General features: G+C 47.3%; 1 protein-coding gene across 1 annotated transcript in view; it reads left to right on the top strand.

The window, feature by feature from the left end:
- Window positions 1-25795, top strand: part of lyst (lysosomal trafficking regulator) — a gene marked incomplete at its 3' end in the record, with an annotated part of 204258 nt that overhangs the window by 62765 nt on the left and 115698 nt on the right. The window contains 10 exon segments of the mRNA XM_064924533.1: window positions 1310-1854; window positions 2528-2701; window positions 4450-4550; window positions 4664-4820; window positions 6984-7139; window positions 7380-8377; window positions 14152-14671; window positions 18336-18591; window positions 20206-20435; window positions 20910-21071. Of these exon segments, the coding sequence (XP_064780605.1) occupies window positions 1310-1854; window positions 2528-2701; window positions 4450-4550; window positions 4664-4820; window positions 6984-7139; window positions 7380-8377; window positions 14152-14671; window positions 18336-18591; window positions 20206-20435; window positions 20910-21071 (3299 nt within the window).

Raw genomic sequence — 25795 nt, 5'->3', positions numbered from 1 at the left:
GTCAATCCCTACAGACCATTACAGACTGGAGCTGTCAATCCCTACAGACCATTAGACTGGAGCTGTCAATCCCTACAGACCATTACAGACTGGAGCTGTCAATCCCTACAGACCATTAGACTGGAGCTGTCAATCCCTACAGACCATTACAGACTGGAGCTGTCAATCCCTACAGACCATTACAGACTGGAGCTGTCAATCCTGGAGCTGTCAATCCCGACCATTACAGACTGGAGCTGTCAATCCCTACAGACCATTAGACTGGAGCTGTCAATCCCTACAGACCATTAGACTGGAGCTGTCAATCCCTACAGACCATTAGACTGGAGCTGTCAATCCCTACAGACCATTAGACTGGAGCTGTCAATCCCTACAGACCATTAGACTGGAGCTGTCAATCCCTACAGACCATTACAGACTGGAGCTGTCAATGCCTACAGACCATTACAGACTGGATCCCTACAGACCATTAGACTGGAGCTGTCAATCCCTACAGACCATTAGACTGGAGCTGTCAATCCCTACAGACCATTACAGACTGGAGCTGTCAATCCCTACAGACCATTACAGACTGGAGCTGTCAATCCCTACAGACCATTAGACTGGAGCTGTCAATGCCTACAGACTGGAGCTGTCAATCCCTACAGACCATTAGACTGGAGCTGTCAATGCCCAGACTACACAGACCATTAGACTGGAGCTGTCAATCCCTACAGACCATTAGACTGGAGCTGTCAATCCCTACAGACCATTAGACTGGAGCTGTCAATCCCTACAGACCATTAGACTGGAGCTGTCAATGTCAGACCATTACAGACTGGAGCTGTCAATCCCTACAGACCTGTCAATCCCTACAGAGACTGGAGCTGTCAATCCCTACAGACTGGAGCTGTCAATCCCTACAGACCATTAGACTGGAGCTGTCAATGCCTACAGACTGGAGCTGTCAATCCCTACAGACCATTAGACTGGAGCTGTCAATCCCTACAGACCATTACAGACTGGAGCTGTCAATCCCTACAGACCATTAGACTGGAGCTGTCAATCCCTACAGACCATTAGACTGGAGCTGTCAACTGACCATTACAGACTGGAGCTGTCAATCCCTACAGACCATTAGACTGGAGCTGTCAATCCCTACAGACCATTACAGACTGGGAGCTGTCAATCCCTACAGACCATTACAGACTGGAGCTGTCAGTCCCTTACAGACCATTAGACTGGAGCTGTCAATTACCATTACACTGTGTTGACCTGATTTCACCCTGACCTTAGACTGGAGCTGTTTCAGACTGTGTTGCCATTACAGATTTCACCCTGCTGTCTCTGCTGGAAGTGTTCTTGAGCCGGGAGGTGAATGCCGCCCCCCAGAGGGCGGGGAAAGACCAGAAGACCGGTGCGTTGCACTCTGAGAAGCAGTCCCGCGGTGGCAGCAGCAGCAGCTCCACCTGGAAGGTCCTGCGTCGCTCCCGCCGCACCGCTCAGCGCTACTCCGTAAGGGATGCTCGTCGCTCCCAGCTCTCCACCTCTGATTCAGACGCCAACTCTGACAACAAGGCCGTCGCCGGTGGCACCGGTGGAGTGCGTAGTCGACGTTCTCGCGGTTCTACGATCCGCGTGAGCTGCCAGCATCACCGTTCGGAGGCTCCCTTGTTACCCTCGCCTCCTGTCCCCCCTCCCGAGAAGACCATGGCTTCGCCTTTCCCGCTCTACCCCCAACCTCGGTCGCTGGGGGCGTCCCAGACCACGCTGGACACAGAGACCCTGACTGACCCAGCTGCCATGTCCATATTCAACAGGATGGAGAACTCTCCCTTCGACCTCTGTCATGTTCTGCTCTCGCTCCTGGAAAAGGTATTGTTTTAATTGTGTTGAATGTTAAGTGCCGATGCCTTGTCAGCCTCAAGCTATACGTTTTTAATACAACCCGGACCACAATGGAAATAGGTTGGTAGACTTAGTGTTTTTAATACAACCCGGGCCACAATGGAAATAGGTTGGTAGACTTAGTGTTTTTAATACAACCCGGACCACAATGGAAATAGGTTGGTAGACTTAGTGTTTTTAATACAACCCGGACCACAATGGAAATAGGTTGGTAGACTTAGTGTTTTTAATACAACCCGGGCCACAATGGAAATAGGTTGGTAGACTTAGTGTTTTTAATACAACCCGGACCACAATGGAAATAGGTTGGTAGACTTAGTGTTTTTAATACAACCCGGACCACAATGGAAATAGGTTGGTAGACTTAGTGTTTTTAATACAACCCGGACCACAATGGAAATAGGTTGGTAGACTTAGTGTTTTTAATACAACCCGGACCACAATGGAAATAGGTTGGTAGACTTAGTGTTTTTAATACAACCCGGACCACAATGGAAATAGGTTGGTAGACTTAGTGTTTTTAATACTAAATTATGCTACATGTACTGTTGTTCTGAAGTGTTTGCATTATCTCTATATATGTATTTTAAATATGACCCTGTCCAAAAAATTATTCATTCATTTAAATGTTTTTTTCAAGGTGTGTAAATTTGACATGAGCATCAACCACAACCCGGGTCTGGCTGTCAGTGTGGTGCCGACCCTCACTGAGATCCTTACCGAGTTTGGAGACTGTTGTGGTCCGGGGGGAGGAGGAGAGGGGGTGGAGGAGCTGGCTGGAGGCTGGACAGAGGAACCCATCGCCCTGGTCCAGGTATACCTTTTTAATTACATTTATCTTCATTGAATATAATAATTAAATACTTCATGTCAATGCTTCAATTGGTCTTTTACACATTGTGCTGTACTTACTATTGACATTGTTTTGACATTGTGGTGTACTTACTATTGACATTGTTTTGACATTGTGGTGGGGTGTGTTATTGTGGTGGGGTGTGTTATTGTTATTGTGGTGGGGTGTGTTGTCATTGTGGTGGGGTGTGTTGTCATTGTGGTGGGGTGTGTTGTCATTGTGGTGGGGTGTGTTGTCATTGTGCTGGGGTGTGTTGTCATTGTGGTGGGGTGTGTTGTCATTGTGGTGGGGTGTGTTGTCATTGTGGTGGGGTGTGTTGTCATTGTGGTGGGGTGTGTCATTGTGGTGGGGTGTGTTGTCATTGTGGTGGGGTGTGTTGTCATTGTGGTGGGGTGTGTTGTCATTGTGGTGGGGTGTGTTGTCATTGTGGTGGGGTGTGTTGTCATTGTGGTGGGGTGTGTTGTCATTGTGGTGGGGTGTGTTGACATTGTGGTGGGGTGTGTTGACATTGTGGTGGGGTGTGTTGTCATTGTGGTGGGGTGTGTTGTCATTGTGGTGGGGTGTGTTGACATTGTGGTGGGGTGTGTTGTCATTGTGGTGGGGTGTGTTGTCATTGTGGTGGGGTGTGTTGTCATTGTGGTGGGGTGTGTTGACATTGTGGTGGGGTGTGTTGTCATTGTGGTGGGGTGTGTTGTCATTGTGGTGGGGTGTGTTGTCATTGTGGTGGGGTGTGTTGACATTGTGGTGGGGTGTGGTGGGGTGTGTTGTCATTGTGGTGGGGTGTGTTGACATTGTGGTGGGGTGTGTTGTCATTGTGGTGGGGTGTGTTGTCATTGTGGTGGGGTGTGTTGTCAATGTGGTGGGGTGTGTTGTCATTGTGCTGGGGTGTGTTGTCATTGTGCTGGGGTGTGTTGTCATTGTGCTGGGGTGTGTTGTCATTGTGCTGGGGTGTGTTGTCATTGTGCTGGGGTGTGTTGTCATTGTGCTGGGGTGTGTTGTCATTGTGCTGGGGTGTGTTGTCATTGTGCTGGGGTGTGTTGTCATTGTGCTGGGGTGTGTTGTCATTGTGTGGGGTGTGTTGTCATTGTGCTGGGGTGTGTTGTCATTGTGCTGGGGTGTGTTGTCAATGTGGTGGGGTGTGTTGTCATTGTGGTGGGGTGTGTTGTCATTGTGGTGGGGTGTGTTGACATTGTGGTGGGGTGTGTTGTCATTGTGCTGGGGTGTGTTGTCAATGTGGTGGGGTGTGTTGTCATTGTGGTGGGGTGTGTTGTCATTGTGGTGGGGTGTGTTGTCATTGTGGTGGGGTGTGTTGACATTGTAGTGGGGTGTGTTGTCATTGTGCTGGGGTGTTTTGACATTGTGCTGGGGTGTTTTGTCATTGTATTGTGATAGTTTGTAATGTTGCAAGTATTGGTTTTGTTGTACTATGCCTGTAAGTATGACCATGAGTGATGGACATTAAGATAGTCCACATTAGCCCCAGGCTTGTATTTTCAGACCAGGCTAGTAGGAAATATGCCAAACTAGCCCAAAAGTAATCTGAAGTATGGCATACATTTTGGACTCTTGGGTAGTGGAACATCATCCAGGCTAGTAGAGAAAATGTGATCTACCAGCCTGACTGGCCGGTGCCCATAATCCTTCACTTCCATACCCGAGTATGACTAGCTCATTGATAATGAAGATCAGTCTGATCCATCTCCTCTCAGAGGATGCTGCTAAGGACCATCCTCCACCTGATGTCGGTCGACGTGGGTCAGAGTGAGGCTCTACCAGACAGCCTGCGACGCAGCCTGACCGACCTGCTCAGGTACGTAAGCCAAGAGGTTAGAGAACACGACCGGCAGCCAGAAGGTTGCTGGCTCTAAACTGGGAACCAAACTAAAGCTTGAAACCACTGTACAACCTGTCTATTGTATTCAGAGCCACGCTGAAGATCAGGTCCTGCCTGGAGAGACAGGTTGACCCATTCGCTCCCAGAACCAAGAAGACCCTGCAGGAGGTGCAGGAGGACTTCTCTTTCTCCCGCTGGAGACACCGCTCCCTGCTGTTACCTGAGCTGCTGGAGGGGGTACTGCAGGTAGGGACTGTTGTGTCCCACATGGCACCCTATTCCCTACATAGAGTACTACTTTAGACCAGGGCCCTATGGCACCCTATTCCCTTTATAGAGCACTACTTTAGACCAGGGCCCTATGGCACCCTATTCCCTATATAGGGCACTACTTTAGACCAGAGCCCTATTCCCTATATAGGGCACTACTTTAGACCACCCTATTCCCTTTAGACTACAGAGCCCTATTCCCTATATAGGGCACTACTTTAGACCAGAGCCCTATTCCCTATATTTAGGGCCCTATTCCCTATATAGGGCACTACTTTAGACCAGAGCCCTATTCCCTATATAGGGCACTACTTTAGACCAGAGCCCTATTCCCTATATAGGGCACTACTTTAGACCAGAGCCCTATTCCCTATATAGGGCACTGCTGTCGACCAGAGCCCTATTCCCTATATAGGGCACTACTTTAGACCAGAGCCCTATTCCCTATATAGGGCACTACTTTAGACCAGAGCCCTATTCCCTATATAGGGCACTACTTTCGACCAGGGCTCACACCCATTGTGTAGTGTATTTTCCACTGATGTACGACCAGGAAGAAGATTTTCTTGTCCTCTTTCAGTCAGTCAACTTCAGTTCAACATCCTATGTGGAGTTTCACTCGCACCACTTAGGTTGAAGGATCTACAATCACCCCTGACAAGGCCAATTAAAATCCGCACCTCTCTCGAAGCACCGCCTTCCACAGGTGATGAGCGTAAGGCTCACATTATTCCACTCTACACCTCGGCGTGAACGAGATGCGCTACTGAAACACGAAACTGTCTTATGTTGCGCCAACTAAACTGTCCCTTAATGGCAGAGCGTTCTCACCCTCTGGCCGTTGTTCTTATTCGGATTCTTATTTATAATGACGGCCTAGCATGGCCTAACCCTAACCTGCGCTGCTCTATGGGACTCCCAATCACGTCTGCTTTTGATACAGCCTGGAACCGAACCAGGGTCACTGCATAATGTCCATAATGTCCACTTTACACAGCTTTGACTAATACTGACGATAATTCTCTTGGGAGGTACCTCTTGGGAGGTAATACAGTCGGCATTTGATTGTGAGGTATTCTAGGTCGGGTGAATAAAAGGACTTGAGTTTCTGTATGTCACAATCACAGTAGTTAATCATGAAACATACACTACCGCCTTTCTTCTTCCCAGAGAGTTCTTAATTACTGTCTGCGCAATGTACTGAGAACCCAGCTGGCTGTATGGATGGGGACAGTATATCCCGAGAGAGCCATGTTCCCGTGAAACAGAGTATGTTACAATCACTGATGTTTCTCTGGAAGGTGATCCTCATCCTGAGCGTGTCTACTTTATTGTCCAGAGACTGAACATTAGCGAGTAATAGAAATCCACCTCGAATACCGCTTCTCCGCCGGCGGCGTCTTGGAGCAGCCTCTGGGATCAGTTCAGTTGCCCTGGAGGGTACGAACAAAGGATCCAATTCGGGAAAGTCATATTCCTGGTCGCAATGCTCAAGAGTTACCACCACGCTGATATCCAAAAGTTATTTCCGGCTGTATGTAACACAAAAAACGTTCTTGGCTAATAATGTAAGAAATTACACACAACAAAACTAAGCAACGCTGCAGTATTTAAGGAGCTAGAAGAGCTGCCATGTTTGTCTGCGCCAACTTGGTGCTGGGTTTGGAGAGTCGCTCCTCAAGTCTCCCTGCTCATGTCTGGGTAAACTTGTTGGGCACCTCCGCATTGCCCGTTCCTGGGCTCGGTGAAGAGCGGTATTAAATTATCACCTGTGTAAGGCGGGGCTTCCAGCGAGGCGCAGATTTCATTGGCTTTGTCAGGCGTGGTTGTAGATCCTTCGACTGAAGTCGACGAGTGCGACTCCCCATAGTATGTTGTATTTCCCTCCTTCAGAGAACAGTAGTTACGTTTTTAGCCATTCCTTACTAGGAGTGCATCCCAAATGGTACCCTGTTCTCTGTATACATCATTAAAACTTGACTGTGACAAAACTGCACAGATGCCTTTTGATTTTCCACTTTTTTCCCCCTCTGGTCTGGTTAAAGTAGTGAACTATTTTGTGAATATGTACAATTTGCTGATTTACGATCATTTTTTATAATTTCTTAAACCGTTCTATTAAACTAATGGGATGTCCAGGTGCTGTTGGGGTGTCTCCATGCCTCGGCCCCCAATCCCTTCTTCTTCAGTCAAGCTCTAGAGCTGCTTCATGAGTTCATCCAGCATCGCGGCCTGGAGCTGTTTGAGGTCACCGTTCTGAGGCTAGAAGGGCTGGGCCGCGCCCGGGACTCTGAGGTTTGATTGATAGATTTATTTACTAGATCAATGGGGACTAGCTTCCCAGACACAGATTAAGGCTAGTCTTGGACTAAAAATAGATTATCCACTAAGCTTGCATTTTAGTCCATCACTTGGCTTAATTTGTGTCTGGTGATTTTGGCTCGCAGAGTTGAGTACAACGATACACACATAAAAATGTATCATGGATTAAAAACACAAAGTCAAAAAACTAATTTCGGTTATGTTCCAACTCAGGTGGGGGGTGAGGCAGCAGATCGTCTAAAAGGACTGATCTCCGGGGTCCTAAAGATCATCAGCGCCGTGAAGACCGCTAAGTCAGAGCAACTGCACCAGTCCGTCTGCGCCCGCCGTCGCCACCGCCGCTGTGAATACTCTCACTTCCTGCATCATCACCGCGACCTCTCCGGACTCCCCGTCTCTGCTTTTAAACAGGCCGCCCGCCGTAACCCCTTCGAAGAGACAGAGTCCGAGGGGAAGGAGGGGTTGGATGGCGTGGTGCGTTACCCAGAGAGGTGCTGTTGCCTGGCAGCCTGTGCCCACCAGTGTCTCCGTCTGCTCCAGCGCCTGTCCTCCAGTGGGCCAGCGGTGCTCCAGGTCCTAGCTGGGGTCCAGGCTGTGGGGATCTGCTGCTGTATGGATCCTCGGTCTGTAGTCGGCCCTCTCCTCCACGCCTTCCAGGCCCCAGGGCTCCGCTCCTACCAGTCCCACATCCTCTCTGTCCTCTCCCGGCTGATCCTGGATCAGTTAGGCGGCGGCCAGCCCTCTGAGAAAGCTAAGCTAGCCTCCTGTAACATCTGTACTCTGGACAGCAGTCAGCTGCCGGGCCTGGAGGAGACGCTCCAGCAGGGGGAGGTCGGAGTGTCGTCCCCCACTTTGAGCTACCGTTCCCATGGTATCCTCCCCAGCGGAGGGGGAGCAGAGGACATGCTGTGGAAGTGGGAGGCCCTGGAGGCGTATCAGGGGCTGGTGTTCGGGGAGGACCAGGCACTCAGCCAACAGGTCGCGGGACACATGTGTCACCTGATGTTGAGAGGGAACACTGTGGTCCAATGGCAGCTCTACACACACATCTTCAACCCTGTACTGCAGAGGGGGGTGGAACTAGTGCATCACGCCCAACAACTGGGTGTGTCTACATCGTGTAGCCAGGTGTGCTCCTACCATGTCCAATGTCTACCTGTAGAGGTGCTACTGGTCTACCTGCAGACACTCCCAACCCTGCTCAAGTCCAGGTGAGGACGGTGGTGTCTTTACCTTCTTTACTTCTCTGTCTTGTCCCCCCCTCCAGTCTGACAGCTTTCTGTCTACGCCGCCTTCCATCCCTCTGTCCTGCCCCCTTCCCCTCCCGTCCCTCTCTCCTGCCCCCTTCTCCTCCCGTCCCTCTCTCCTGCCCCCTTCTCCTCCCGTCCCTCTCTCTTGTCCCTCTCTCTTGTCCCTCTCTCTTGTCCCCTTCTCCTCCCGTCCCCTTCTACTCCCGTCCCCTTCTACTCCCGTCCCCTTCTACTCCCGTCCCCTTCTCCTCCCGTCCCCTTCTCCTCCCGTCCCCTTCTCCTCCCGTCCCCTTCTCCTCCCGTCCCCTTCTCCTCCCGTCCCCTTCTCCTCCCGTCCCCTTCTCCTCCCGTCCCCTTCTCCTCCCGTCCCCTTCTCCTCCCGTCCCCTTCTCCTCCCGTCCCCTTCTCCTCCCGTCCCCTTCTCCTCCCGTCCCCTTCTCCTCCCGTCCCTCTCTCTTGTCCCTCTCTCTTGTCCCTCTCTCTTGTCCCTCTCTCTTGTCCCTCTCTCCTGGCCCCTTCTCCTCCCGTCCCTCTCTCCTGGCCCCTTCTCCTCCCGTCCCTCCCTCCTGGCCCCTTCTCCTCCCGTCCCTCCCTCCTGGCCCCTTCTCCTCCCCCGTCCCTCCCTCCTGGCCCCTTCTCCTCCCGTCCCTCCCTCCTGGCCCCTTCTCCTCCCGTCCCTCCCTCCTGGCCCCTTCTCCTCCCGTCCCTCCCTCCTGCTCCCTTCTCCTCCCGTCCCTCCCTCCTGCTCCCTTCTCCTCCCGTCCCTCCCTCCTGCTCCCTTCTCCTCCCGTCCCTCCCTTCTCCTCCCGTCCCTCCCTCCTGGCCCCTTCTCCTCCCGTCCCTCCCTTCTCCTCCCGTCCCTCCCTCCTGGCCCCTTCTCCTCCCATTCCTTCTGGCTGTGTCTGTAAATGTTCCTAGCCGTCAAATCCTTCCTTTTGTCCTTGTTTCCTAAATTCCTTATAAAGGTCATTGGAGGATTTGACGGCTAATAGATAGAGGCGACGCCAGTGAAAATCTGTCATGGCAGATTTATCAGCCTTGGCCTTAACCTAAAAAATTGAAGAGTGGGGGGATCAATGAAACATTGTGTTTTGGGGGGGGGGGTGGGAGTTCACAGTTGAATGATTTTCAATGAAACATCGTTTTGGGGGGGCAATGAAACAGTGCGTTTTTTTTGGGGGCCAATGAAACAGACTGCCTTTAAATAGCTTGGAAAATTGTCATGGCTTTAGAAGCTTCTGATAGGCTAATTGACATAATTTGAGTCACATCCACAGGTACACCTCCAATTATTTCAAGGCCGACCTTCAAACTCAGTGCCTCTTTGCTTGACATCATGGGAAAATCGAAAGAAATCATCCAAGACCTCCACAAGTCTGGTGGAGACAAAATTGTAGACCTCCACAAGTCTGGTTCATCCTTGGGAGCAATTTCCAATTGCCTGAAGGTACCACGTTCATCTGTACAAACAATAGTACGCAAGTATAAACACCATGGGACCACGCAGCCGTCATACCACTCTGGAAGGAGACGTGTTCTGTCTCCTAGAGATTAACGTACTTTGATGTGAAATGTGCAGATCAATCCCAGGACAACAGCAAAAGACCTTGTGAAAATGCTGGAGGAAACAGGTACAAAAGTATCTATATCCACAGTAAAACGAGTCCTATATCGACATAACCTGAAAGGCCGCTCACCAAGGAAGAAGCCACTGCTCCAAAACAGCCATAAAAAAAGCCAGACTACGGTTTGCAACTGCACATGAGGACAAAATATGATACTTTTTGGAGAAATGTCCTCTGGTCTGATGCAACAAAACAAAACTGTTTGGCCATATTGACCATCGTTATGTTTGGAGGAAAATGGGGGAGGCTTGCAAGCCGAAGAACACCCATCCCAACCGTGAAGCACGGGGGTGGCAGCATCATGTTGTGGGGGTGCTTTACTGCAGGAGGGACTGGTGCACTTTACAAAATAGATGGCATCATGAGGCAGGAAAAGTATGTGGATATATTGAAGCAACATCTCAAGACATCAGTCAGGAAGTTAAAGCTTGGTCGCAAATGGGTCTTCCAAATGGACAATGACCCCAAGCATTCTTCCAAATTTGTGGCAAAATGGCTTAATGACAACAAAATCAAGCTGTTGGAGTGGCCATCACAAAGCCCTGACTTCAATCCTATAGAAAATTTGTGGGCAGAACTGAAAAAGTGTATGCAAGCAAGGAGGCCTACAAACCTGACTCAGTTACACCAGCTCTGTCAGGAGGAATGGGCCAAAATTCACCCAACTTATTGTGGGAAGCTTGTGGAAGGCTACCTGAAACATTTGACCCAAGCTAAACAATTTAAAGGCAATACACTCAATTGGTATTTGGTAGCATGTGAACTTCTGACCCACTGGGAATGTGATGAAAGAAATAAAAGCTGAAATAAATCATTCTCTACTATTATTCTGACATTTCACATTCTTAAAATAAAGTGGTGATCCTAACTGACCTAAGACAGGGAATTTTTACCTGGATTAAATGTCAGGAATTGTGAAAAACTGAGTTTAAATGTAGTTGGCTAAGGTATATGTAAACTTCTGACTTCAACTGTATATTCTGAATACAGACTTGATTGTAGAAGTCTGCTCCGGTCTGCAGCCAGACTTTAAATGCAGACTGATTGTAGAAGGTTGCAGCCAGACTTTAAATGCAGACTGATTGTAGAAGGTTGCAGCCAGACTTTAAATGCAGACTGATTGTAGAAGGTTGCAGCCAGACTTTAAATTGTAGAAGGTTGCAGCCAGACTGATTGTAGAAGGTTGCAGCCAGACTTTAAATGCAGACTGATTGTAGAAGGTCTGTAGCCAGACTTTAAATACAGACTGATTGTAGAAGGTTGCAGCCAGACTTTAAATGCAGACTGATTGTAGAAGGTTGCTCCGGTCTGCAGCCAGACTTTAAATGCAGACTGATTGTAGAAGGTTGCTCCGGTCTGCAGCCAGACTTTAAATGCAGACTGATTGTAGAAGGTTGCAGCCAGGCTTTAAATACAGACTGATTGTAGAAGGTTGCAGCCAGACTTTAAATGCAGACTGATTGTATAAGGTCTGCTCCGGTCTGCAGCCAGACTTTAAATGCAGACTGATTGTATTGTAGAGTCTGCAGCCAGACTTTAAATACAGGTAGAAGGTTGCTCCGGTCTGCAGCCAGGCTTGCAGCCAGACTTTAAATACAGACTGATTGTAGAAGGTTGCAGCCAGACTTTAAATGCAGACTGATTGTAGAAGGTTGCTCCGGTCTGCAGCCAGACTTTAAATGCAGACTGATTGTAGAAGGTTGCAGACTTTAAATACAGACTGATTGTAGAAGGTTGCAGCCAGACTTTAAATACAGACTGATTGTAGAAGGTTGCTCCGGTCTGCAGCCAGACTTTAAATGCAGACTGATTGTAGAAGGTTGCAACCAGACTTTAAATACAGACTGATTGTAGAAGGTTGCAGCCAGACTTTAAATACAGACTGATTGTAGAAGGTTGCTCCGGTCTGCAGCCAGACTTTAAATACAGACTGATTGTAGAAGGTTGCAGCCAGACTTTAAATGCAGACTGATTGTAGAAGGTTGCAGCCAGACTTTAAATACAGACTGATTGTAGAAGGTTGCAAGCCAGACTTTAAATACAGACTGATTGTTTAAATACAGAAGGTTGCAGCCAGACTTTAAATGCAGACTGATTGTAGAAGGTTGCTCAGCCAGGTCTGCAGCCAGACTTTAAATACAGACTGATTGTAGAAGGTTGCAGCCAGACTTTAAATACAGACTGATTGTAGAAGGTTGCTCCGGTCTGCAGCCAGACTTTAAATACAGACTGATTGTAGAAGGTTGCAGCCAGACTTTAAATACAGACTGATTGTAGAAGGTTGCTCCGCTGCAGCCAGACTTTAAATACAGACTGATTGTAGAAGGTTGCTGCAGCCAGACTTTAAATACAGACTGATTGTAGAAGGTTGCTCCGGTCTGCAGCCAGACTTTAAATACAGACTGATTGTAGAAGGTTCTTTAATTGTAGCTCCGGTCTGCAGCCAGACTTTAAATACCGGTCTGCAGCCAGACTTTAAATACAGACTGATTGTAGAAGTCTGCAGCCAGACTTTAAATACAGACTGACTGTAGAAGGTTGCAGCCAGACTTTAAATACAGACTGATTGTAGAAGGTTGCTCCGGTCTGCAGCCAGACTTTAAATGCAGACTGATTGTAGAAGTCTGCTCCGGTCTGCAGCCAGACTTTAAATACAGACTGATTGTAGAAGGTTGCTCCGGTCTGCAGCCAGACTTTAAATGCAGACTGATTGTAGAAGGCTTGCAGCCAGACTTTAAATGCAGACTGATTGTAGAAGGTTGCAGCCAGACTTTAAATACAGACTGATTGTAGAAGGTTGCTCCGGTCTGCAGCCAGACTTTAAATGCAGACTGATTGTAGAAGGTTGCTCCGGTCTGCAGCCAGACTTTAAATGCAGACTGATTGTAGAAGGTTGCAGCCAGACTTTAAATACAGACTGATTGTAGAAGTTTGCAGCCAGACTTTAAATACAGACTGATTGTAGAAGTTTGCAGCCAGACTTTAAATACAGACTGATTGTAGAAGGTTGCAGCCAGACTTTAAATACAGACTGATTGTAGAAGGTTGCAGCCAGACTTTAAATACAGACTGATTGTAGAAGGTTGCAGCCAGACTTTAAATGCAGACTGATTGTAGAAGTCTGCTCCGGTCTGCAGCCAGACTTTAAATGCAGACTGATTGTAGAAGGTTGCAGCCAGACTTTAAATACAGACTGATTGTAGAAGGTTGCAGCCAGACTTTAAATACAGACTGATTGTAGAAGGTTGCAGCCAGACTTTAAATGCAGACTGATTGTAGAAGGTTGCAGCCAGACTTTAAATGCAGACTGATTGTAGAAGGTTGCAGCCAGACTTTAAATGCAGACTGATTGTAGAAGGTTGCAGCCAGACTTTAAATGCAGACTGATTGTAGAAGGCTGCAGCCAGACTTTAAATACAGACTGATTGTAGAAGGTTGCAGCCAGACTTTAAATGCAGACTGATTGTAGAAGGTTGCAGCCAGACTTTAAATGCAGACTGATTGTAGAAGGTTGTAGCCAGACTTTAAATACAGACTGATTGTAGAAGGTTGCAGCCAGACTTTAAATGCAGACTGATTGTAGAAGGCTGCAGCCAGACTTTAAATGCAGACTGATTGTAGAAGGTTGCAGCCAGACTTTAAATACAGACTGATTGTAGAAGGTTGCAGCCAGACTTTAAATGCAGACTGATTGTAGAAGGCTGCAGCCAGACTTTAAATACAGACTGATTGTAGAAGGTTGCTCCGGTCTGCAGCCAGACTTTAAATACAGACTGATTGTAGAAGTCTGCTCCGGTCTGCAGCCAGACTTTAAATACAGACTGATTGTAGAAGGTTGCTCCGGTCTGCAGCCAGACTTTAAATGCAGACTGATTGTAGAAGGTTGCTCCGGTCTGCAGCCAGACTTTAAATGCAGACTGATTGTAGAAGGTTGCTCCGGTCTGCAGCCAGACTTTAAATACAGACTGATTGTAGAAGGTTGCTCCGGTCTGCAACCAGACTTTAAATGCAGACTGATTGTAGAAGGTTGCTCCGGTCTGCAGCCAGACTTTAAATGGACCCTTCTCTTCCTTCAGTTAAATATTAAAGTGATGTGTTCCTCCCTTTCAGGGTGATCAGGAACCTTTTCCTGTCCTGTAATGGTCTGAACCAGGTGACTGAGCTCATCTACCTGGACCAGACCCGGGCCTGGGCCCTCAAGGTGTTTGAGACGTTAATACTTGGAGTTGGAGTGGAGCACCAGGACCCGGACCAGGAGCATGCCGAGGCCACGCTCGGCCTGGCTGAGGAGCTGGGGTCCCGTGGGGCCGGAAGTACCGCAGGTCCCATAGGAGAGGGGGGCCCACAGAGCCTGTCTAAGTTCTACGAGTGTCTAAAAGAGGCGCGCCCAAGGAGCCGGATTGGTCAAGGGGCAGGAAGGGGGAGGGGCCGGGGAGAGACCCATCTGAACACCATCAACCTCTTCCTGTGTGTGGCGTTCCTCTGCGTCAGCAAGGAGGCCGACTCGGACCGGGACTCGGTCAACGACTCGGAGGATACGTCAGGGTACGACAGTACGGCTTCAGAGCCTCTGGGAGGGAGACTCCCCTGCCTGTCACCTGACAGCGTGGCCCTGCCCTCCAAGGAACAGGTGTTGTGTTTTTAACTTAGCATTATTTTTGATTGATCGCACAATGTTTAATGTGTTAATGTTAGGGCTGTCAAACAATTACAATTATTATTTGAGTAAATTGCATTAGTTAATCGCAATTCAAATGTTTTAATTTGCTCAAGTTGGTCCATAAAGATTTTTCCATTTAAGAAGCAGTACATTGTTACAGGCTTTGATTGTAAGAGACGGAAACACAAAATGATCTACACCACAGTTCAAAAGTTTTAGAACACCGACTCATTCAAATGATTTCTTTATTTTGACTATTTTCTACCTTGTAGAATAATAGTAAAGTCATCAAAACTATGAAAAACACATATGGCGTCATGTAGTAACCAAAAACGCGTTAAACAAATCAACCTATATTTTATGTTTGAGATTCTTCAAATAGCCACCCTTTGCCTTGAGGACAGCTTTGCACTCTCTTGATATTCTCTCAACCAGCTTCATGAGGTAGTAACCTGGAATGAATCTCTCTTCTTCTCTTCTCTCTCAAGCATATACACACACACTATGGTATTGATTACTGCATTGTTGGGAGAGAGCTTGAAAGGTATTTCAATGTACTAGTGCATTTGACTCTAAAACTTGAAACACACATTCTCTCACACACACAATCATACAAACCCCAGTTTGCATATGCAGCCTGCCTTTGAAGCATCTCTTTGAGAAGCTTATTTCTGTTCAGTTCTACCATCCTAATGTGTGCATATCCTAGTCAGTGGTCAAGTTATCAGGTTGCTAGCTAGCTCGATAACAACCAGAATTGGGGCTTGTGAGTAGTTTTAAAGCGGCCCGCAACAAGCGCACCAATCCGGGGCAGAAAGAAAGACCACACAGTGCCTTTAGCCAGTATTCACACCCCTGGACTTTCTACCACATTTTGTTGTGTTACACACGGATTACATTGAGATGTTTGGTCACTGGCATTCATACAATATCCCATTATGTCAAAGTGGAATTATGCTTTTTCCATTTTTTAAAACAAATTAATTAAAAATTAAAAACTGAAATGACTTGAGTTTAAGTATTTAACCCCTTTGTTATGGTATAAATACGTTCAGGAGTAAATAAGTCCAATAATAAGTTGCATGGACTCACTCTGAAGGGCACCTATTGGTAGATGGGTAGAAAAGAAGAAAGCACACATTGACCATCCCTTTGAGCATGGTGAAGTTATTCATTACACTTTTGGATGGTGTATAAATGCATCCAGTCAATACAAAGATACAAGCATCCTTCCTAACACAGTTGCCGGAGAGGAAGGAAACTGCTCAGGGGTTTCACCATGAGGCCAATGGTGACTTTAAAACAGTTTCATGTCTGTGACAGGAGAACTGAGGATGGAACAACAAGTTACTCCACAATACTAACTTGCATTCTGTTTGCAACAAGGCACTAAACTAATACTAAGCAATTCACTTTTTGTCCTCAATACAACATTGTATGTTTGGGGCAAATCCAATAACTTATGTCCTGAATACAAAGTATTATGTTTGAGGTAAATCCAATACAACACATTACTGAGTACCACTCCCCATATTTTCAAACATAGTGGTGGCTGCATCATGTTATGGGTATGCTTGTAATCATTAAGGACTGGGGAGTTGTTCAGGATAGAAAAGAAACAGAATGGAGCTAAACACAGGCAACATCCTAGAGGAAAACCTGGTTTAGTTTCCTTTCCACCAGACACTGAGATGAAATCACCTTTCAGCAGGACAATGACCTAAAACACAACGCCAAATATACACTGGAGTTGCTTACTTGGAAAACATTGAATGTTCCTGAGTGGCAGAGTTACAGATTTGACTAAAATCTGTTTGGAAATCTGATCATCGTCTGATTTGATCATCGTCTAGCGATGATCAACAACCAATTTGTAATTTTGAAAAGAATAATGGGTAAATGTTGAATAATAAAGGTGTGACTTACCCAGAAAGACTCCCAGCTCTTAGAGCCTTACCCAGAAAGACCCACAGCTCTTAGAGCCTTACCCAGATAGACTCACAGCTCTTCGAGCCTTACCCAGAAAGACCCACAGCTCTTCGAGCCTTACCCAGAAAGACTCACAGCTCTTCGAGCCTTACCCAGAAAGACTCACAGCTCTTCGAGCCTTACCCAGAAAGACTCACAGCTCTTCGAGCCTTACCCAGAAAGACTCACAGCTCTTCGAGCCTTACCCAGAAAGACTCACAGCTCTTCGAGCCTTACCCAGAAAGACTCACAGCTCTTCGAGCCTTACCCAGAAAGACTCACAGCTCTTCGAGCCTTACCCAGAAAGACTCACAGCTCTTCGAGCCTTACCCAGAAAGACTCACAGCTCTTCGAGCCTTACCCAGAAAGACTCACAGCTCTTCGAGCCTTACCCAGAAAGACTCACAGCTCTTCGAGCCTTACCCAGAAAGACTCACAGCTCTCCGAGCCTTACCCAGAAAGACTCACAACTGTAATCGCTGCTGAAGGTGATTCTAATGTTTTGACTCATGGGGCTGAATACTTATCTAATCAAGATACACTGAGTGGACCAAACATTAGGAACACCTTCCTAATATTGAGGTACACCCCCCCCCCCTCGACTCAGTTTGTCGGGGCATGGACTCTGCAAGGTGTCGTTCCATAGAGATGCCGGCCCATGTTGACTCTAATGCTTCCCACAGTTGTGTCCAGTTGGCTTGATGTCCTTTGGGTGGTGGACCATTCTTGATACACACAGGAAACTGTTGAGCTTTGAAAACCCAGCAGCATTGCAGTTCTTGACACAAACCGATGCTCCTGGCACCTACTACCCTGTTCAAAGGCAATGTTTTGTCTCGCCCATTCACCCTCAATGGCAAACATACACAATCCATGTCTCAATTGTCTCAAGGCTTAAAAATCCTTCTTTAACCTGTCTCCTCCCCTTCATCTACACTGGTTGAAGTGGATTTAACAAGTGATCATAGCTGTCTATTTCATGGAAAGAGCGACTGTTCTTAATGTTTTGTATACACAGTATTTATTATTGTTTTATTTTTTATGAATTCAGACATTTGTAAGACATTTGTCTTCCTCTTTGACATTAGAGTATTTTGTGTAGATCATTGTCAAAAAAAAGATGAAATCCATTTTAATCCCACTTTGTAACGCAACAAAACAAGAGTGTGAATTCTTCTGAAGGCATCTGTGTGTCTGTATCTCCAGTAATATTGGGCATAACTTTGACTACAGCCACACAATCTTCAGATATGTAAAGGCCCGAGCGTTGACTGCGGCGTTGACTGCGGCGTTGACTGGGGCGTTGACTGGGGCGTTGACTGGGGCGTTGACTGGGGCGTTGACTGGGGCGTTGACTGGGGCGTTGACTGGGGCGTTGACTGGGGCGTTGACTGGGGCGTTGACTGGGGCGTTGACTGCAGCTGTGTTCATAAAACGGTCGAATGCTTAAAGGTTCCAGTGATGAAATAGACGCGATCAACAGCGTCAAAGCAATTTGATATGTCACGCGTTCACTTTGCCAGCCCTAATTAATATCAAGTATCTAAGTGTATACTATACATATCATTTACATTTTATAAATGTTTTGTCATTTACCAGAGGGATTATATATTTAAACAAATCTGAACTAATAATCTTTTAAATAATGAATGTCATCTTTGAACAGGGGCGGCGTGCTGCTGACGTGTGGTCGGTGTGTCGCTGGATCTACCTGGCGAGTCCCGTGTTCCAGAGACAGTTCTACCGGCTGGGGGGACTAGATGTCTGTTCCCGCCTCATGACCATGCTCATCCAAAACCTCACCTCTCGCACCACGGATGGCAAGGCCAAGAAGAAGAGTGATGGGCAGGACAACACTCACCCTGACTCCTCCTCTGCCACTGTCCCGTCACCAACCTCTATACCAACCCCAGTTCAGACAGGTTTGATTGATTGGGTTTTTATTTGACAATATAAAAAATACAAATACACAATACGTTTTATACAAATACACAATACGTTTTAGAACTGGGATGCCACCAAGTCAAGGACGTTTCCGTTGAGGTCCCTTCGTGGTGCACTACATAACGTCAGGCTTTCTCAGTGTTAAGGGGGGGGGGTCGCGGCCGTGTTAACGGGGGTCGCGGCCGTGTTAACGGGGGGGGTCGCGTCCGTGTTAACGGGGGTCGCGGCCGTGTTAACGGGGGGGTCGCGGCCGTGTTAACGGGGGGGTCGTCATGTCAGGGAAAAATAAAGAAATGCACATGTAAACGTTTCTACTCATTCCTGGATTTTTCTTTATTTTTTACTTTGTTCTACATTGTAGAATAATAGTGAAGACATCAACACTATTAAATAACACATGGAATCATGTATTAACCAAAAAAATGTTAAACAAATCAAAATAAATATATTTGAGATTCTTCAAAGTAGCCACCCTTTGCCTTGATGACAACTTTGCACACTCTTGGCATTCTCTCAACCAGCTTCACCTGGAATGCTTTTCCAACAGTCTTGAAAGAGTTCCCACATGCTGAGCACTTGTTGGCAGCTTTTCCTTCACTCTGCGGTCCATCTCATCTCAAACCATCTCAATTGGGTTGAGGACGGGTGATTGTGGAGGCCAGGTCATCTGATGCAGCACTCCATCACTCTCCTTCTTGGTCAAATAGCCCTTACACAGCCTGGTTGTGTGTTGGGTCATTGTCCTGTTGAAAAACATATGATAGTCCCACTAAGCGCTAACCAGATGGGATGGTGTATGGCTGCAGAATGCTGTGGTAACAGTGCTGGTTAAGTTTTGATGTCTTCACTATTATTCTACAATGTAGAACAAAGTAATAAATAAAGAAAAACCCTGGAATGAGTAGTAGTAGTCCAAACCTTTGACTGGTACTGTATATGTATGAAAAAGTGGAACTCGGTCGGGGTCAATTTACCGTTGTGCGTTAGAATAGGAGAACACACCCGTTGCAATTTCAAAATAAAAGCACGTTTTTCCCTCTTATTTCAGTTGCTGACCGTCACTCAATTAACCAGATAACAATTTTGGGATTGGTAAATTAGTCTAGCTAGCTAAACTTGTAGTAATCATGGCGGGCCCAAACCCCATTGGTTTTGTTAGTCACTCTCACTCAGTTATCATGATAACATGGCATAAGCATGGCAATATGTGTAGAATTGTAGGAAATTATCTTTAAAACTACAAAGATTTCTCTCCACCCCATGGCAAAATGGGTAGAATTACTTAACGTTGTAATTTATGAAAAACAGATTTTCTCTCTGCTCCATTGCTAAATGTTGAACAGTTGCAGGAAATGTACTTTTAAAATTCTTTGCCGTCAAGAGGCAGAGAGAAATATTAATCCAACCAAATCTCGCTTAGGGCCCCCAAAAGGAAGCATGGTTTCATGAACTTGGCTCCCAGGAAAACACCGCATTTCTAATTTGGGTGCGGGGCTGAAACAGTTTAAGAACCCCTGCATTACATAGAAACAGACATGAAAAGTGTTCTACGGTTCAGTCTTCAGACAGCTTTTTGACATTCTTTTTAAAAGGTTCAACCACCACCCTGGGAGTGGAGGATCCAGGCCAGCACCCAGCTGAAGCTGTGAGCCCAGGCCAGGGTGGGCAGGGAGAGGGTAAGGGGTCCCAGAAGGATCCTTCCAGGAGGCTGGAGGAAGAGTGGCCTCTACAGAGCATCAGAATGCTGGAGGCCCTGCTTGCGATCTGCCTGCACAGCGCTAACTCAGGCCTGCAGAGGATCGAACCTGAGCTTTCATTCCAGGTACCTAGAACCATTCTGGGTACCTAGACCTAGTACCATTCTGGGTACCTAGTACCATTCTGGGTACCTAGTACCATTCTGGGTACCTAGTACCATTCTGGGTACCTAGGCCTAGTACCACTACTTTTGACCAGGGCCATATCAAGGGAATAGGGTTCTATAGGGCCCTAGTCAAAAGCAGTGCACTATCGAGGGAATAGGGTTCCAATTGGAATTCAGGCCCATATCGACCAGGCCCCCATATCGACCAGGCCCCCATATTGATCAGGCCCTTCTGTGTACATCTGTTCTTCTAGGTTTAGATTTGTTCGGCAGGTCATCAAGTAAGAATTTCACTCTACCGTTGTATACCTGTTGTATGCATGTGGCGAATTAACTTTGAAATATGAAACTAGATTGGTAGATGGACAGATGGATGGATGGATAATTTAGCTTGAATCAAAAGAGATTTATCTATCTACCTTCCCCCTACAGCTCCAGTCAGTGGAGGAGACCCTGTTAGAGGTCAGGGATCAGCTGTCCCACTCTGGGGTCGTGAACTCTGATCTGGCTGTGCCCCTGTTTGACTTACTGCTCCGTGTGGCCCTGGCCGAGGTCTGCTCCAGTCCCGAACCCCAGGAGGACAAGGCTGAGAGGGTGAGTTTTGTCTGGGGAGAGAGGAGCAAGGGCTCTGTGTGGAGGGCGACTAACGAATTAACTAACTAGTGGAGGAGACTGGTTTTCACGCTAGGTAGTGGGACTAGTGGTCAGGCTAGGGAGAGGGACTAGTGGTCAGGCTTAGGGAGAGGGACTAGCGGTCAGGCTTAGGGAGAGGGACTAGTGGTCAGGCTTAGGGAGAGGGACTAGTGGTCAGGCTTAGGGAGAGGGACTAGTGGTCAGGCTTAGGGAGAGGGACTAGTGGTCAGGCTTAGGGAGAGGGACTAGTGGTCAGGCTTAGGGAGAGGGACTAGTGGTCAGGCTTAGGGAGGGGGACTAGTGGTCAGGCTTAGGGAGGGGGACTAGTGGTCAGGCTTAGGGAGAGGGACTAGTGGTCAGGCTTAGGGAGGGGGACTAGTGGTCAGGCTTAGGGAGGGGGACTAATGGTCAGGCTATTGAGAGGGACTAGTGGTCAGGCTATTGAGAGGGACTAGTGGTCAGGCTATTGAGGGGGACGAGTGGTCAGGCTATTGAGGGGGACGAGTGGTCAGGCTATTGAGGGGGACGAGTGGTCAGGCGAGGGAGGGGGACGAGTGGTCAGGCGAGGGAGGGGGACGAGTGGTCAGGCGAGGGAGGGGGACGAGTGGTCAGGCGAGGGAGGGGGACGAGTGGTCAGGCGAGGGAGGGGGACGAGTGGTCAGGCGAGGGAGGGGGACGAGTGGTCAGGCGAGGAGGGGGACGAGTGGTCAGGCGAGGGAGGGGGACGAGTGGTCAGGCGAGGAGGGGGACGAGTGGTCAGGCGAGGGAGGGGGACGAGTGGTCAGGCGAGGGAGGGGGACGAGTGGTCAGGCGAGGGAGGGGGACGAGTGGTCAGGCGAGGGAGTGGGACTACTTTTGACTAGAGCCCGTAGCGCTTTTTGGCCCAAGTCCAAGGCAGTTCACTAGGTAATACAGTATCATTCCCTCACGTTAATACTCTGTTGCTGCTTGGCACTGGGTCCTCTCCTCTATTAGATTTGATCAGCTCCTGTGCCCTCTGTCCTCTTCCATGCGTTTACAGGGTTGGATACCAAAATAAATGTTTAAAGTGATAAAAACTAATTAAGTTAGTTGTGCAATACATTTTCTAGATAAAGGATAAGTAGCATGATGTTTTTCAATGTGTGCATGTTTTTGTCCTCTGACAATGATTCAGATATCAAAACTCTTCGTCAGTAGTGAACACTTGTGCTTTGTCGCCAACAAGGAGGCTATTGAGGAGGAGAGGACTGTCTTCTGTTCGCCTTCTAACGAATTGACACCCGAATGCTTATTTAAATACTTTTTCCCCTGTTTTTTCATGACCAGCTCTGAAACCAGATTGCATAGCGGAGAAGGTACGGTGAGATTCTAAATGTTCGGTAATCTGTTTGTTAACTTGGCTTTCAAAGACCTTAGAAAGGCAGTGTCGTATAGATTTAGGTCTGTTGCAGTTTCGGTCAAGAGTGTCTCACCCTTTGAAGAGGGGATTTACCGCAGCTGCTTTCCAATCTATGGGAATCTCATACGACACCAAAGAGAGGCTTGTAATAGGGATTGCAACATCTTCTGAAGATCATTTTAGAAAGAGATGGTCGAGATTGTCTAGCCCGGCTGATTTATAGGGGTCCAGATTGTCTAGCCCGGCTGATTTATAGGGGTCCAGATTGTCTAGCCCGGCTGATTTATAGGGGTCCAGATTGTCTAGCCCGGCTGATTTGTAGCGGTCCAGATTGTCTAGCCCGGCTGATTTGTAGCGGTCCAGATTGTCTAGCCCGGCTGATTTGTAGGGGTCCAGATTGTCTAGCCCGGCTGATTTGTAGGGGTCCAGATTGTCTAGCCCGGCTGATTTGTAGGGGTCCAGATTGTCTAGCCCGGCTGATTTGTAGGGGTCCAGATTGTCTAGCCCGGCTGATTTGTAGGGGTCCAGATTGTCTAGCCCGGCTGATTTGTAGGGGTCCAGATTGTCTAGCCCGGCTGATTTGTAGGGGTCCAGATTGTCTAGCCCGGCTGATTTGTAGGGGTCCAGATTGTCTAGCCCGGCTGATTTGTAGGGGTCCAGATTGTCTAGCCCGGCTGATTTGTAGGGGTCCAGATTGTCTAGCCCGGCTGATTTGTAGGGGTCCAGATTGTCTAGCCCGGCTGATTTGTAGGGGTCCAGATTGTCTAGCCCGGCTGATTTGTAGGGGTCCAGATTGTCTAGCCCGGCTGATTTGTAGGGGTCCAGATTGTCTAGCCCGGCTGATTTGTAGCGGTCCAGATTGTCTAGCCCGGCTGATTTGTAGGGGTCCAGATTGTCTAGCCCGGCTGATTTGTAGGGGTCCAGATTGTCTAGCCGGGCTGATTTGTAGGGGTCCAGATTGTCTAGCCCGGCTGATTTGTAGAGGTCCAGATTGTCTAGCCCGGCTGATTTGTAGAGGTCCAGATTGTCTAGCCCGGCTGATTTGTAGCGGTCCAGATTGTCTAGCCCGGCTGATTTGTAGCGGTCCAGATTGTCTAGCCCGGCTGATTTGTAGAGGTCCAGATTGTCTAGCCCGGCTGATTTGTAGCGGTCCAGATTGTCTAGCCCGGCTGATTTGTAGGGGTCCAGATTGTCTAGCCGGGCTGATTTGTAGGGGTCCAGATTGTCTAGCCGGGCTGATTTGTAGGGGTCCAGATTGTCTAGCCTGGCTGATTTGTAGGGGTCCAGATTTTGCAACCCTTTCAGAACATCCGCTATCTGGGTTTGAAGCGCGGAGGTTTGGGTGAAGGAGAAGCGCGGAGGTTTGGGTGAAGGAGAAGCGCGGAGGTTTGGGTGAAGGAGAAGCGCGGAGGTTTGGGTGAAGGAGAAGCGCGGAGGTTTGGGTGAAGGAGAAGCGGGAGGTTTGGGTGAAGGAGAAGCGCGGAGGTTTGGGTGAAGGAGAAGCGCGGAGGTTTGGGTGAAGGAGAAGCGCGGAGGTTTGGGTGAAGGAGAAGCGCGGAGGTTTGGGTGAAGGAGAAGCGCGGAGGTTTGGGTGAAGGAGAAGCGCGGAGGTTTGGGTGAAGGAGAAGCGCGGAGGTTTGGGTGAAGGAGAAGCGCGGGAGGTTTGGGTGAAGGAGACGCGCGGGAGGTTTGGGTGAAGGAGAAGCGCGGGAGGTTTGGGTGAAGGAGACGCGCGGGAGGTTTGGGTGAAGGAGACGCGCGGGAGGTTTGGGTGAAGGAGAAGCGCGGGAGGTTTGGGTGAAGGAGAAGCGCGGGAGGTTTGGGTGAAGGAGAAGCGCGGAGGTTTGGGTGAAGGAGAAGCGCGGAGGTTTGGGTGAAGGAGAAGGTTAAATAATTATTAAAGTAGTTGGCGATATCAATGGGTTTTGTGATGAAGGAGCCATCTAATTTATTAAATGATGGAGCTGAGTTTGCCTTTTTTGCCAAAATTGTATTTAAGGTGGTCCAAAGCTTTTGACAGGCATTTTTATATAATTTATCTTTGTTTCATACTATATTACACTCTAACTGTTTTAAATTCACCTTTGGTCTCATGGTGACATGCCTGAGCAGTTTCCTTCCTCTCTGCCAACTGAGTTAGGAAGGATGCCTGTATCTTTGCAGTGACTGGGTGTATTGATACACCATCCAAATAACTTCACCATCCAAATAATAACTTAACCATGCTCAAAGGGATATTCAATGTCAGCTTTATTTTTTACCCAATAGGTAACCTTGTTTGCGAGGCATTGTAGAACCTCTCTCCCTGGTCTTTGTGGTTGGATCTCTGTTTGAGATTCACTGCCCGACTAAGGGCCCTTACAGATAATTGTTTGTGTGGGACACAGAGATGAGGTCGTCCTTAAGAAACACTATTATTGCACACAGTCCATGCAACGTATTATCTGACTTATTTAGCAATATTCTTGAACTTGTTTAGGCTTGTCATAACGAAGGAGTTGAATACTCCTGAACTTATTCTAGAACTATCCAGCATTAATAGTTATTGTTTATGGCCGTCTCATGAAAAATAATGACTTTTGTCTATTTAGACAGAAATGTACATTCTGCAGTAACGTTGAAGAAGTGAAATATAATGAGTTACTATTGTAATATAGTAGACTAGGTAACTGTTCTTAATGAGTTAATATTGTAATATAGTAGACTAGGTAACTGTTCTTAATGAGTTAATATTGTAATATAGTAGACTAGGTAACTGTTCTTAATGAGTTAATATTATAATATAGTAGACTAGGTAACTGTTCTTAATGAGTTAATATTATAATATAGTAGACTAGGTAACTGTTCTTAATGAGTTAATATTATATAGTGGACTAGGTAACTGTTCTTAATGAGTTAATATTATAATATACTAGGTAACTGTTCTTAATGAGTTAACCTACTAACTCTGTAATATAGTAGACTAGGTAACTCTTCTTAAGGAGTTAATATTATAATATAGTAGACTAGGTAACTGTTCTTAATGAGTTAATATTATAATATAGTAGACTAGGTAACTGTTCTTAATGAGTTAATATTATAATATAGTGGACTAGGTAACTGTTCTTAATGAGTTAATATTATAATATAGTGGACTAGGTAACTGTTCTTAATGAGTTAACCTACTAACTCTGTAATATAGTGGGTAGCTGTTCTTAATGAGTTAATGAGTTAACCTACTAACTCTGTAATATAGTGGACTAGGTAACTGTTCTTAATGAGTTAATATTATAATATAGTAGACTAGGTAACTGTTCTTAATGAG

Source organism: Oncorhynchus masou, chromosome 18, assembly GCF_036934945.1.
Source record: "Oncorhynchus masou masou isolate Uvic2021 chromosome 18, UVic_Omas_1.1, whole genome shotgun sequence".
NCBI lineage: Eukaryota > Metazoa > Chordata > Actinopteri > Salmoniformes > Salmonidae > Oncorhynchus > Oncorhynchus masou.
Note: the sequence above shows the minus strand (reverse complement) of the source record. Positions and strands in the feature narration are given on the sequence as shown.